The sequence below is a fragment of the Pollachius pollachius genome (assembly GCF_949987615.1).
Source record: "Pollachius pollachius genome assembly, chromosome: 7".
Classification (NCBI taxonomy): domain Eukaryota; kingdom Metazoa; phylum Chordata; class Actinopteri; order Gadiformes; family Gadidae; genus Pollachius; species Pollachius pollachius.
The window spans coordinates 25912920-25927919 of NC_136940.1; the positions used below are offsets into that span (position 1 = coordinate 25912920).

Below are 15000 nucleotides of genomic sequence, written 5' to 3' on the forward strand. Positions count from 1 at the left end.
GGAAAGCTTTGATGTGACTTCGTTACCACTTTCCACAACCACATATCTATATTATATACTTAACTTTATCCACTGAATTTAATACAAATTCTCACATCCGGTCTTCACCCTCTGTTATCATCACGTATGTTTCGTACTTTCCACTGCGAATGTGCCAACAGAACAGATGGAAAGACTTTTGACACCAGGGCCAATCACCTGGGTCATCCAATCAGTGGCTTTATAAGCCATTTCCTCCTTATCTGCGCTATGATAATTTTTGTTTGTGTAGCCTAGACTATAAGGATAAAGGTTGAAGTGCAAAACATTGTTGATAGGCCATCAAATGGCCTATATGAATTAAACGTACGATATGTAACGTATACACCACACGTTTAGAATTGGTACTGCAGTCCAGAAAAACAACATTGGAGAGCGGTCCCCCCCCCGACTGGAGGCTGATCCAGAGCTGAGTGCAACATCATCATTTGAGACGATCACAATTATTCTATTGTGACAAAGACGAGCGATGATGAGTCTCACTCCATTGGCGAGCAGCTATGTATGAGTTTGCTATTTATTAATTGTTTGCTCGTTATAAACCAGCTCATATCGCATCGTCCTGAGATCCCTAAACTGTCTCCATCTTTCAAAAGCAACTCGTCAACTTATCCCCTGGCTTCAGCATACTTTGTTTGTGTGCCAATTCTCTTCACATCTGGCAACCTTTGTATTTTGGTATTTCATTGACAGGCTTGCTGTCAGATTACTGCGATAATAATTATAAATACATGAATATATAAATGACGCGTTGTAATGTTGTAAATCCTATCTCACCTGCAGTCTCTGAGCACAGGCCTCGACGCTGGGGGAGTTGACGCACGAGATGGTGGGTCTGATGGACGCCGCCGAGAAGGCCTTGGACATGGCCTCGCATTTCATCTGCTCCTGGTTTGAGATGGTGCACCATCGTAGTCCAGTCACTGGGGGAACCACACACACACACACACACACACACGGAAAGTTCCAGAGGAATACCTCAGTAGTCAAAATCACTTAATATGGTGCGTAAAATAGCCAAATGAGTAAAGTGTTGTCGACTCTTGCATGGGATAATATCTATGACATATATAATCTATATCTCTATCTACTGGTTAAAAGCACTTGTAAGATAACATGGGGATTCTGACAGGTCAAGATGGAAATCCCATTGAGAACAAATACAAATATAACTAAATCATTTGGTCAAATCTGGGAGTAAAAAGTAAGATAATATATATACATTTAAGATTGCCGGGGTGGCTAATTGTCGGTCACTACTCCTATGTAATTGAAAAGGACGTTAAAGTATGGAAAGCCTCACCAGTGTGGAGTACCAGGAGAAGGCAGCACAGGGTCCTCCGCGTCGTCATGTTGTCTCGCCTGTCTCTCTGCAAACTAGCGTCCTCCCTCCGGCGGCCTCCTTTATGAGGACACCGCAAATGGAGGCAAAGTCCAGCTTCTAACTCCGGGGGCCATGGGCAAGGCCACGAGGGGAACACGACACAGTTGCAAGATTTCAAAGCGTAATGGTCCAATAAGCACCCGCCCCGCAAACGTGGCTGCTTACAGAAGCATTTCTGAACAAGAGTAGTTTTCAACGCGGCTGAGTTGCTCTCTGTGCCTCCTTCGCCTCTACCTGGCCTGACTCAGAGAGCCTGGCCTCGGGCCATACTCCTAGACAGAGGGCCTTTCTGAGTCCAGACCCCCCCCCCTCCCCCATTTTCCAACACCATTCCCACCCGTTTTCTTCCTCCCTTTTTCCATGTCTTGTTCGCCCCAACTCTTTTTCTTTCTGTCTCCTCTCCTGCACCAGGATTCTGAAGAGGGAAGTGATGGAGTGAAAGGGTCTGTGTAGTAAACACATCATGTATGCTTCACTTCTGTTGCTTCACAAACCACTAGTTGGACAAAAACTCTGTTGGAGCCAAACATTCATGACAAGACACAGGGGAATGTGAGAGTGGGTCTCTAAAAAATACAGAGGCAGAAGAAATGGAGAGGGAAAATATTACACATGGTGAAAGTGAATATGAAGAGTTAAATGTATATCCGCATCCACCCATAAACACGAAGTCATGTGTACATTGTCTGTGATTAGACACATGTTTGAAACAGCACAGAGACTACGGTATGGTACTTTGAGGAACAGGAGAAGAAAAATCGGTGTTTCAGTGTGCAGCTAAACAGTAGCACACCCTCATACCTTTATTTTCATTTTCCCAAGCCTGGTCCACAATGACCCGCGCGGGATTAATAAAGTCTAATCTTTATTACAGGAAAACACTTTCTGCACTGCTGCTGTCAGGGCAAGTTATCTGGTGTCTGAGCTTCATATCATTTAGGGGATTTGGAATTTAATGCCAAGATATGAAGGTACAATAAACAGTTTACAAAAACATTTATACCCTACTTAGGTAAACAACAGGAAGAACACAAAACCATAAACACATCCTGTTTATCTGACATCAGCAGTTTATATTCTGATTCAGAAATATTATTTTCTTTATATATAAAAATAATATTAGCATATATCCTTAACTTTATAGTAAAATATGACTTCAAATATGTTGCTGATGTTTAGCATGCCATTAATGCTGTCTCGACGCATACGAACAGATCACGTGTCACGGGTTGACCTTGTGGTGATAATGCATGACATACAGCATACTGTGTGTGAGCGGAGGCCCAGTCCAGGTCACTGAGGTCAGGTAGCCTAACCCTAGCAGAGGGCTGTGATGTCACACTGTACAAAAACTGACAATGTACAATTCCCAGTTTTTATGTGCAAAAGACATGTCATGCAGTCACATGATTAGGGGTCATTTCTGGATCGCCGCAGAGCTCATGGTAATAAAGTTACTGTTTACTGCAATGTTTAGACGTTTTTATACACAGAACATAGCCATGGTCATCTTTTTATTGCACACTTACTCTGGTTATTGGCCTCATTTGCAGGCATCACACAAAAGCAATCCTGAGTCTCCACCAATGGAAGAGCTCATGTCAACCTATACGTAAGGTAATGGACTGTATGGCATTTGGGTCCATTTGGAACAATGATTGAAAGTCCTTAACACATACCCTCCATTCTTCTACCAAGACGTCTTTGCAGGCAGGTGCAGAATACAGGAAGGTACGATAACAATGAATGGGTCTTGATCTTTAAAAAAATGAAATATAAGTAGGCGGGCTATGTGTAAATATCGAGTATATTAGGTATATTAAGAATCTATTACTAAGAAGACTTGTTCTCCCTGTGTTTGCGTGGCGTTCATGTGTTTCCAGTTACATCCTATCTCTGAGCCTCTGCTGTCTCTGTTAAAGGCATCGCAGGGTATCTGCTGCAGCCTTGATCACTGGACCACTTCTAGCTTTAATTGCATTAATATGACAGGACAGAACAAGATTAATCCCTAAAAAGGCTTTATTATTTTTTATTATTAGCTTATTATTCTACATTTCCAAATGATTGTTTGTCTCGAAAGGCCTGTCCTTGTAATGGTTTAAGCACTGCATTCTCCTGTTCGCCCCATAGTTCCGAATGTTGGTTAATATTTATAGATACAAATATCAGATAACACATACACAGAGCTATGAATGTGGGCAGTTTAAATAGTGATAAAATAGAAGATAGTAATCCCTGCAATTATTAGTGAGCTTTAATAGCTAGCCTGATTTGTAATTGACATTGCATGGCACCATTGGTTATTTACCGATAACCACTTAATGAATAATAACCACTAATAACCACTGAAATTACCCATAATCGTGCGTAAGTGTTTTGAATAAATATTGTCATATATTGTATATGTTGTGTTACTGAAGAGACATTGGCAGACAAGAGAAACCACAAACCAGTAGAGGTGAACGTAAAGGAAAATATATTCATATTTACATGAATTATTATTATTATAGAATATTCACATTCATACAGGTTTCACAATGCAAACAGAAGAATCAACTTTTCCAATCATAACCATCTTTTTTCAATCAATAAATAAAGATTTTTAATGTATTTTGTACCAAAATAGGCAGTTAGAGCAGGGATATATTTATTTATATATGTATATATATATGTGTATATATATATATATATATATATACATATATATATATACACATATATATATATACACATATATATATATTTGTAACAAGGTACGATATAGATGTATCTCTGTATACAATAGAGTCTTTGCATCGGTGCTTAAATCTAACAGACAATTGTGTGAGACCTGGATATTAAACACATCAAGCCAGAGACAGAGAGAGAGAGAGACAGAGAGATAGAGAAACGGGGCCCCCTTCAAGCCACAGACTGCACTTTGTAACCTTGTAGTTCGGAACTAAATTTAGCACGACATTCTATGAGGAGATTCCAGTTTTACTTTTGTCATTGACAGTCATAATCCAGCAAGTGAAAGCTACCTTGTTGAAAGGGCATGTTCTCTTAGCATACCTAAGGGCCCCAACCGCTGTGGTAGAGGTTGGCTGGGGGGGGGGGTTGATGGCTGAAAATGCCAATGTATATTCTATCGGCATATCCCGACAGCATCATATAACGTTTTTGAACCAGTGGACGGATAAATGATCTTTATTCTAGGTTTTTCAGAAGAAGCTCTCCGGTACCGACACCAAGTGCTGAACGGCAGACGATGGTGCAGCCTCAAGGACAGTGTGTCTGGAGGAGTGACTGGGGGTGAGGACTGGGTACTAGACATGCACTCCAGAACGGAGGCAACGTGGGGGGGGGGGGGGGGGTACACATCTGTGATGGACGCCTTTTTAATTTGAGGGAACACGCACACAGCTATAGTTGGAAGGGGAACCAACAAGACAAAACATAAACCACAACCTATCTGTCAGTATGATGATGATGATGATGATGATGATGATGATGATGATGGTGATGACGGTGATGATGATGATGATGATGATACATTGCGTCTTGTGAAAGAGTCTTGAAGGAGGTGCCACACTCGGGGGGGATGGCCAATGAAAACCAACGGTATGGGGGGTACAGGGGTGTAGCAGAGCGGACAGAGGAGGCTACACCTGTGCCACAGAGTCACATACTGCAGGTGCAGGACTAGAGGACAGTGTTGTAATTCAAAGCTCTAGGTTGTGACTCATGGCGGTCAATGTGTATCGCCTGGACACAAACAAAGCCTTCCTTGGCGAGCGATTCTTTTTGCGTGCACGACATGATGAGGAAATGACAGTTCTTACAGTATTATTGATTATGTTTTTTAAAACTCCCCTGGGCACTGTTGTTGCTTGCATTTTATATCTATGGCCCAAGGAGAGGACGGAAGAAGGGGGATGTTTACATGAGAGAGGAGAACATAGAGAGTCAGATAGAGAGAGAAAAGAGAGGGAACAATAAAGAAGAGAGGAAGGGGAAGAGAGGAGGCAGGAGCAATGCAACAAGTAACGACGGATGTGGAGAGAGAGAGAGAATAAAGAGAGAGTGAAGAGAGAGAAATAAAGAGTTTGTCCCATAAAACATGCTCTGTATAGCTACAGCGTGCAAAAGTCTGCCTTTTGGTGACAATATTATTATCATTAACAAACCCATACATGAATGCATTACCCTTTGTCAATAAACAAACAACAACAACAACAGCGAGAATAGCGATAAAGAAAATTAAAATCAGATAATGGAACGCGTCTCCTCGATTCAAAACCACTTCCTTAAACATTAAGGAACTGAGCTGCGGAGGGATCCAACGATTGGCTGCTGGACAGACATTAGCTCCTCCCACTTCATAAAGTTGAGCCAAAAGATTCAGTTTCAGCCTTGTCCAACTGTACATACTTACGTCAGTATGTATTAGTATTTGTGAATGAGTTTTGTGTGTGTGAATGATTGTGTTCACGAGTGTGTGTTTGAGAACAGGGAGAGAGCGAGTGAGGCGAAGGGAGGAAGAGAGATAAAAGGCTGATATTATGAAATGGATAGAAAGGTGAAAGTGGAGGATAGTGTTGGTTCTAACGGTTGTATTTTGTGTGTTTGTATGTGTGCGTCTGCTTTTGTGTGATCCCAGTTCCTGGGCGGCCGATGGGCCGGTCTGCACGTGCGGCTGCATGTGATGGATGACCTCGTCGCCGACCCGGGGCAGAGGTCAGCCGCAGCAGTCGGTCCCGCGTCGCATCAACAGGACTGGGCGGGGGGGGGGGGGTTTGAGAGTGCTCTGAGCAGGCTCAACCACCAAAGGCAAAGAAGTCCACTGTCAGTCCGTTGGATGAGTCTGTGATGTAAAGTGGACGCGTGTAGATGTGTGGAGCGTGTGTGTGTGTGTGTGTGTGTGTGTGTGTGTGTGTGTGTGTCTGGTGTGTTCACAGGCGCTCCTTGGTAGGGACCCAGATGTACGGTCCGGACTGCTCCTCAACAACGTGCTTCACCTGTGAGTACACCTCCTCTAGGGTGGCGCCCTCGACGACCGCTGGGGACGGAGAGGCAGTTACCACCTGATCTAAACACCGGCCTCGTGTGTGCGTGTGTGGCGCTGCCGCGGGTGTGTTCGCTCACCGGTGAAGAACTCTGTGAACTCCAGCTCTAGCTTCAGCGCACGCTCGTAGCTCTTCCTCCCCTGCTCTTCGGTCAGCCTCTTGTTCATCTCCCTGGGACGGGTGGAGGAGGTGGAGGTGGTGGAGGAGGTGGAGGAGATGGAGGAGGGGGAGGAGGGGAGGAGAGGAGAGGAGAGGAGGAGGTGGAGGAGAGGAGGAGGAGGAGGAGGTGGAGGAGGGGGAGGAGGGGGAGGAGGGGAGGAGAGGAGAGGAGAGGAGGAGGTGGAGGAGAGGAGGAGGAGAGGAGGAGGAGGTGGTGGAGGTGGAGGAGGTGAAGGAGGTGGAGGAGAAGGAGGAGGAGGAGGAGGTGGAGGAGGTGGAGGAGGTGGTGGAGGTGGAGGAGGTGGTGGAGGTGGTGGAGGTGAAGGAGGTGGAGGAGAAGGAGGTGGAGGAGGAGGAGGAGGAGGAGGTGGAGGAGGTGGAGGAGGTGGAGGAGGTGGTGGAGGTGGAGGAGGTGGTGGAGGAGAGGAGAGGAGAGGAGGAGGTGGAGGAGGTGGAGCAGAGGAGAGGAGGAGGTGGAGGAGGAGGAGGAGGTGGAGGAGGTGGAGGAGGTGGTGGAGGTGGAGGAGGTGGTGGAGGAGAGGAGAGGAGAGGAGGAGGTGGAGGAGGTGGAGCAGAGGAGAGGAGAGGAGGAGGTGGAGGAGGGGAGGAGGTGGAGGAGGTGGAGGAGGAGAGGAGGAGGTGGAGCAGAGGAGAGGAGAGGAGGAGGTGGAGGAGGTGGAGGAGAGGAGAGGAGGAGGAGAAGGTCAGCGCTTACCCCTTCAAAGGATGGCTATGGTACTGTATCTAGCCGTCTGTCTGTCTGTCTGTCTGTCTGTCTGTCTGTCTGTCTGTCCAGGATCCCTACAGGTAGGCTGCACACATAGGGGATTGAACCCAGTACCTTTCGGCGGAGTGGAACTCCCCTAGCTCACTACACCCCAACTTATCCACCTTAATGTTTACCTTAAATCTTAATGATGGACGTATATGACGAAGGTTTAGTGTGCGGTAAGCAGATGAGTTCTTTAATCTAGATACAGTCAACATTCAGAATCGGCTGTAGAATCGAGATATTTCCATCGGCGGAATACGTTCATGCTGTGATCGTTTCTTATCTTCTATTAGGACTTTGGAGTGTGGTTTCCACATTACTCTGACCGGCCCTCCTTTTCTGTGCTCCTTCTAAGTTTCTTCCCTTAGATATCCAGAGTTTTTCCTGAGGGTTAATGTGTGGCCAGTGATACCCTTTGAGACTGGAACTGTGATTAAGGACGACACAAATACACTGGACATGTACGTAGACAGTGTTATAGCCGGGTGTTACAGTGTGGCTGTGTGTGTGTGTGTGTTTTCTTCGGGGGTTCTGGGACTCACATGATGTTGTCCATGCCACCCGGTCGGATGAACACGGCGATGGGGTAGAGGCCGGCCAGCTGCAGACGCTTTATAGCGTTCCCTGAGACGTCCAGGATACAGTGTTTACCCTGGTCGGACGCACACAGCACATGTTTGGAATGAAATACACTGAGTGGAGGCATAAAGGCGTATGTTTACACAAGTTATTTTTAATCTTTCTAGAAAATGTCAAATTGAAAGCGGTTGTGAGTCGAAACAGGTGGGAAGTATGTTGAATGAGAGAGGTGGAAAACTGTGTCTAAACCCCCTCGGAGCTGGTTTAGACAACTGTTGTCTAAACCAGCTCCAGCGCTGGCGTACAATCTATATTGACAGGAGCTAAGTTGTTCTGTTGTTCTGTCTTGCAGAAGCGTTGACAAGTCACGTGCTTCTCTCAGACGCCGGCGGTCGCCAACCAACACAGAGCAGCCATGAGCCCGTTAGGCATTGGGCTCTCAACAGGACACGCAAAGCGATGACCTCGTCATCCTAACTGCAGCTAAGGTCCTGCGTTTCTGAGGCTCTATGTGAGTATGTGTGTGGATGTGTGAGGCTATGTGCGTGTGTAAGTATGTGCGTGCGTGCATGCGTGCGTGTGTGTGCGTGCATGCGTGCGTGCGTGTGCGTGTGAGTCTCCTACCTTCTCGGCCACCTCCCGCACCGACTGGATGCTGGTGCCGTACAGATGGCCGTTGTACTGGCCCGCCTCGATGAACTTGTGTTCCTGGATCTCCGCCTCCATGCTCTCCCGAGAGGCCATGAAGTGGTAGTCCCGGCCGTCCACCTCGTAGTCCCGGCGCGGTCGCGTCGTGTCTGGAGCCGACAGAGCAACACGGAGGTCATAACCGCAGGCCGAGGACGCCGTCGGAACTCACAATCACATCCTCAAGGGCTGATTACGGTCCCACGTTCACGCAACGCTAGGGGGTTACGGACCCCTTACGTCCTTGCGGACCCTCCTTGCGTCCACCGCAAGGGCCTGAAGCGTGCCTCCCAAAAATCGTAACCTTCCGTCGAGGCGACGCAGCAGCAAGGGCTGTGATTGGTCCGCTCACTAAAACCCGACGCAGAACCAAAACAGGTTCACGACTTTGTCGAAGCGTCTGCGTGGTTCTTGCGTTGGGTGAACGTGGAACCATAATCAACCCTTTACAACTAGGCCGACAACTTTGGAAGTGCAGGGCTGGGAGGAGGGGAAGGGATACTTTATAAATATATGTATTTATTGTGTAATCAATGAATGTATCCCTCTATATCTTATAAAATAAGAAAATAAATAAGGAAAATAAATTCTGGGTTTGGAAGAAGCAGGTAGAGTAGCCTAACCTGCTTCTTCCTTTCCTGGAAATGCATTTTTTAATTTCAAACTGGGAGGGCAAACTGATGATAATTCTCGACCTGAAGCAGAAGATGGAAGCGCTCTAGGGATGTGTTCTCAGGTGTTAAGGGAGGGGGGCGGTTGGCCAGGTTACAGGGCTTATCGGGAGGAAGAGGTTAAACCCTTCATCTCCTCTGTACCCCCCATCCCTCCACATCCTCCGGGGGTTCGGTCCCTAACTCACGCGGGACGCAGGATCCAAATTTCTCTGGGAACTCCGAGATGAGGTCATCGTTGACCCGATCTTTCATTGGCCCCAGCACGATGACGGGCCGTGTGTAGCTCACTGGAGACGCACACACACACACACACACACACACACACACACACACACACACATACACAAACACAAAGCAAAAATGTTTTTTTTTTCATTATTTTCATTATTCATATTCAAGAGGACTGAATAAAGCTAGAGTGGGAAAGATGATCTCTTCAGGGTATTACCAAACGTTTAGTCTATGTTAAGGTTTAGATAACTAGAGTAGGACCTCAGTCTGAAAGCCCTTGGAATTGTTATTGTAAACATTAGAAAAGCGAAAAGTCATAAAAAAAAGCAAATCCTCAAATCCTATCAAAATCCCGTTGACTATGAGTAGATGATGCCCTTGTGTCGTTAAGGGACTGATGATGTTACTGACCTTCCTGCTGTGTGACGGGCTGGTAGGTCAGAAGGATTTCCTCCTGGCCAGCTGATTGGACAGTGGGAAACAAGGGATAGGTTTACATTCAAACTGTAAGAAGGATGGTCAATATCATCACAGTTAACTCACAGACTGAATCCCAAACCCTTATAACGAATAAATGAAGTAAAGTCAAGGTGTCAAAGAAGAGGACTCATCATTATCATGATCTTTAAGATATAAAGTATGACAGCAGCTGTTTCCTGTCACATGCCGTGGTTTGTGTGGTAAACAGAAAACCATGGAAACAACAATTGCAGGTTTTTTTCTGGCGGCCCCTGAAGATGATACACTGGTGACACTTTGAGGTGAAGTGTTTAAAAGTCATCAGACTAGCTCATCGAATTTCAAAGATAGATGGAGAAGAAACTTGAAAAGTGAAATCATGGACACACACACACAGATACAAACACACACACACACACACACACACACACACACACACACACACACGAGGAGGCACTGAACGAGGTACACTGAAAACCACACAAAATCACACAAATGCACGATGGGAGAACACGTAGATGCAAGATCCGAGACAGGGAGAAATTTAGAGGAACCAATAAAGACGGAGTGAGAGAGACACAAGAAGGCAGTAACACAGAGCAAGTGAGGGAGGGAGGGAGGGAGGCAGGGGGGGAGGGAGGGAGTGAGGGAGGAAGGAAGGGAAGGAGGGAGGCAGGGGGGGAAGGAGGGAGTGAGGGAGAGAGGGAGGGAGGGAGGGAGGGAGGGAGGGAGGGAGCAAGGGAGGCAGGGGGGGAGGGAGGGAGTGAGGGAGGAAGGAAGGGAGGGAGGGAGGGAGGGAGGAAGGGAGGGAGGGAGGGATGGAGGGAGGAAGGGAGGGAGTGAGGGAGGGAGGGAGGGAGCAAGGGAGGCAGGGGGGAGGGAGGGAGTGAGGGAGGGAGGGAGGCAGGGGGGAGGGAGGGAGTGAGGGAGGAAGGAAGGGAGGGAGGGAGGGAGGGAGGAAGGGAGGGAGGGAGGGATGGAGGGAGGAAGGGAGGGAGTGAGGGAGGGAGGGAGGGAGCAAGGGAGGCAGGGGGGAGGGAGGGAGGGAGGAAGGGAGGGAGGCAGGGGGGAGGGAGGGAGAGAGGGAGGGAGGGAGGGAGTGAGGGAGGGAGGGAGGGAGGGAGGGAAGACAAAAGGAAAGAGGGAGAGCACTTACGGGAGCTACTTTCACTATCGCTGGTGCCAGAGGTCACCAGGTCTGGAAGCATCAGACGGGGCGGGGTTAGCACATACACAAACATTCACATGTAAGGACAACATGTACAAATGATACATTTAAAGTAATTCAGCCAGGGAACGATCGGGTACTGCACATACACATCCCCACCAGAAGGTGTCAGTGGTGCTGCACTGAGCACACCTACCTCTATCATCCAGATCCTGCAGAGCGAGATATAGGGAATGGAAGAGAGAAAGAGAGGTATTAAGGATGCTGTATTCATAATAATAGTAATAATAATAATAATAATAATAATAATAATAATAAGCATTTTCATAATAGTTTAGCAATTACTAAAATGTGTTAGTATGCATCCCTTGTTCCCTTTTACTACCTCTCTCCTTTACCAACACACACTCATGAAAACACACACACACACACACACACACGTACACGCACCCACACACACACAGATCTGATATTAATAGTTTTTAATGATCAGCTCTCCATGGAGCAGGCTTTCTGATTCACACAGTGCAATAGTAACAGGGAGTGTGAGGGAAAGTGCTACAGAGAGAGAGAGAGAGAGAGAGAGAGAGAGAGAGAGGATAAAATAACTAGAAGGCAAGATACATCATGACAGAGAGAGAGAGAAAGGGAGCGAGAGAGAGAGAGAGAGAGAGAGAGAGAGAGAGAGGGAGAGACAGCCCCAGAGAGTGAGAGAGAGCAGAGAGAGAGCCAGAGAGAGTGAGAGTGAGAGAGAGCGGAGAGAGAGCCAGAGAGAGTGAGAGAGAGCAGAGAGAGAGCCAGAGAGAGTGAGAGTGAGAGAGAGAGCCAGAGAGAGTGAGAGTGAGAGAGAGCGGAGAGAGAGCCAGAGAGAGTGAGAGAGCAGAGAGAGAGCCAGAGAGAGTGAGAGAGAGCGGAGAGGGGCTGTAGCACGGGGACTGGCTGAGGGCGCGGTGACGTCGGCAGCTGTGGGTAGCCTCTGTGCCACCTCTAGTCACCAGGGCCGTGCCTCAGAGGTGATTAAACAACAGCTTCTAAAATAGACACCGCGTCTGCCACTTCATCATCATCATCACCACCATGGAATAGAGGTGAAGGTCAACGACAACAGGCTAGTGGGGGCAGGAAGGCAGCTTAACGTTGTCTTAAATGGAAGGGAGGGAGAAGGGCTCGTGGGGGGGGGGGGGTCCACTCACAGCCCTCTCCTGGGACCGGCTCACCCGAACGGTCTTCAGCCTCGATCGCTCCTTCTTCTCGGCCCTGGAGAGCAGAAGGAAACACGGTGAGGACCGGGGGGGCATACGGGCTCCTCACCAAAGCCCAACGGTTTGCGTGAGGGAATCAACATTTGGTCCATTACATAATATCAATGTTGTAATGCAAAAAAAAAAAATATATATATATATATATATATGTATATATAATGGATCATCCAGCAAAAATATAAAGTGCAAAATATATATTATCTACTCAGTTAGAATCCCGGGCAAGTTTCGTGAATGACAATTTGTGGTTTGTTAGGAGAAACAGATCTTATATTTCTCGGAGAAGGAACCAATGCCAGGAAAATCTATTTATGTCTAGTTCATTACAAGAGAAATAAGATCTATCTATGCATGGGGCCACTTAAGACTGCAGAGAACAACATGTAAACAGACTGAACAAATAACCCTAACAGCTGCTGTTACAAAACCGAGATGGCAGTTCTGAGAGCATAACTTAGAAGGAACCAACACAGCAGAGTAATGTGGCTTCGAATGGGGCACAGCAGCGCTCTCTCACAAGCCTTTAGAAACTATGATACATGGACCGCATTACACAGCAGTGCGTCTCTCGTAAGCCTTTGTAATCTACGATACATGGACGTCTTTACACTGCCGACTGACGTGAACACGAATTGTCTTCATCTCCTTTCTCCTCTCCCACTCTTTAACACAAGCCTCATTCCAGCCCCTCTTCTCTTTGTCTTTATCCCCAGCGCCCCCCCTCTCTTCTTTCTTCTCTAAAAACCACATCCTCAATGTAAATGTAATTATTGATTCATATGAACATTTCGCCTAAACCTACCTCTACTAAAATCCTCTCTATCTTTGCTTTACTTCACTATATTGGCCTCAAATATTGACCCCGGTGATGATCAGCTGTTGTGCTATAGTGCTATAGGGCTACAAGCTGATAATGCAAGAGGTGGATATTCAATCTAAAACATGGGATTTATTATGCTTCATTCACTCTAACCTGGAAGCATTCACATTGCTTATTTCAATTGCACAACAATTTCAGGTGTTTTTGCACTTTCTTTTGGTACTCAAGAACGTGTGATAGCCCTTGCAGTGGTGGAGATATACTATATCTACTTCGGGTATGTTATTTAAAACAATAACTCATAAGCCGAGTGATGAAGAGGTTAATGTGTACTAAAGAGAGAACAGGACAAGCAAGGACAAAACTTTACAGTCAAAATGTCCGTCCTCTGACTTGCCAGTTTATGACACTGAAAACCGTATATTATATTACAGCCGTTTCCCATAGCTTGCATTTCAAATAAATCCCCAAACGGGCCCCATTCTCTACGGCGATACAGCGAGCCGCATACATTAAGCTCCAAGCTCCGACATGTGAGTGCTGCATGGAAACAAAAACCTAAACACACACATTCATATTTAATATTTGAACAAACAACAATAAACTACCATCAGCACCTACCACCCCCCATACCAACCCTCTTCTCTGCCGGTCAACAACCACCACCACACCGCCTTAGCCCCGCCCCTCCCCGACCCCACCAATCACACCTCAGCCTCCCTCCTCTCCGCCAATCACACCTCACCCTCCCTCCTCTCTGCCAATCACACCTCACCCTGCCTCCCCTCCCTCCTCTCCACCAATCACACCTCACCCTCCCCCCTCTCTGCCAATCACACCTCACCCTCCCTCACCCTCCCTCCTCTCTGCCAATCACACCTCACCCTCCCTCCTCTCCGCCAATCACACCTCACCCTCCTTCACCCTCCCTCCTCTCCGCCAATCACACCTCACCCTCCCTCCTCTCCGCCAATCACACCTCACCCTCCCTCCTCTCCGCCAATCACACCTCACCCTCCCTCCTCTCCGCCAATCACACCTCACCCTCCCTCCTCTCCGCCAATCACACCTCACCCTCCCTCCTCTCTGCCAATCACACCTCACCCTCCCTCACCCTCCCTCCTCTCTGCCAATCACACCTCACCTTCCCTCCCCCCCACCCTCCTCTCTGCCAATCACACCTCACCCTCCCTCCTCTCCGCCAATCACACCTCACCCTCCCTCCCCCCCACCCTCCTCTCTGCCAATCACACCTCACCCTCCCTCCGCTCCACCAATCACACCTCACCCTCCCTCCTCTCCACCAATCACACCTCACCCTCCCTCCGCTCCACCAATCAACAACCATAACCACCCCCCTCTGCCGGTGCCCCCCCCCAGGGTGCCCCTACCTCCGGCGGCTGGGCACCACGCCCACCTCGGGTCGCTGTGGGGGCGGGGGGCTGAGGTGCCGGGCAGGCCACCACTCCTCGTCCCCGGCGCTGCTCAGGTGCAGGATGTCCCCGAAGCGGAAGGCCAGCGCCTGGGCGGGGGCGCCGAGGTCGGCTGGGCTGCCGTCGTAGTCGAACAGCGCCCTGGAGGGGGGGGGGGCACAGGGTCTCGTTGAGGAAGTCGTTAGACGAATAGATTTCATCTCAAGCGCCGTTCCTGCTGAGCGAAGACACTTCACACACATCATCATCCAGGGTCCCTCGTGCTTGACTCCCAGTGAAAAG

General features: G+C 48.0%; 2 protein-coding genes across 2 annotated transcripts in view; both read right to left on the reverse strand.

The window, feature by feature from the left end:
* Window positions 1-1436, reverse strand: part of meltf (melanotransferrin) — a 9055-nt gene extending 7619 nt beyond the window's left edge. Inside the window, exons 1-2 of the mRNA XM_079739685.1 lie at window positions 1343-1436; window positions 817-962 (exon numbers count right to left, since the gene is read on the reverse strand). Of these exons, the coding sequence (XP_079595811.1) occupies window positions 817-962; window positions 1343-1391 (195 nt within the window). The 5' untranslated portion in view covers window positions 1392-1436. The remainder of the gene's footprint in view (window positions 1-816; window positions 963-1342) is intronic.
* Window positions 1437-3747: 2311 nt separating this feature from the next.
* Window positions 3748-15000, reverse strand: part of LOC307078511 (disks large homolog 4-like) — an 84879-nt gene continuing 73626 nt past the window's right edge. The window contains exons 15-24 of the mRNA XM_079740366.1: window positions 14677-14859; window positions 12397-12460; window positions 11400-11415; window positions 11192-11233; window positions 9988-10038; window positions 9531-9632; window positions 8609-8781; window positions 7948-8057; window positions 6554-6645; window positions 3748-6467 (exon numbers count right to left, since the gene is read on the reverse strand). Coding sequence (XP_079596492.1) covers window positions 6361-6467; window positions 6554-6645; window positions 7948-8057; window positions 8609-8781; window positions 9531-9632; window positions 9988-10038; window positions 11192-11233; window positions 11400-11415; window positions 12397-12460; window positions 14677-14859 — 940 coding nt within the window. The 3' untranslated portion in view covers window positions 3748-6360. The remainder of the gene's footprint in view (window positions 6468-6553; window positions 6646-7947; window positions 8058-8608; window positions 8782-9530; window positions 9633-9987; window positions 10039-11191; window positions 11234-11399; window positions 11416-12396; window positions 12461-14676; window positions 14860-15000) is intronic.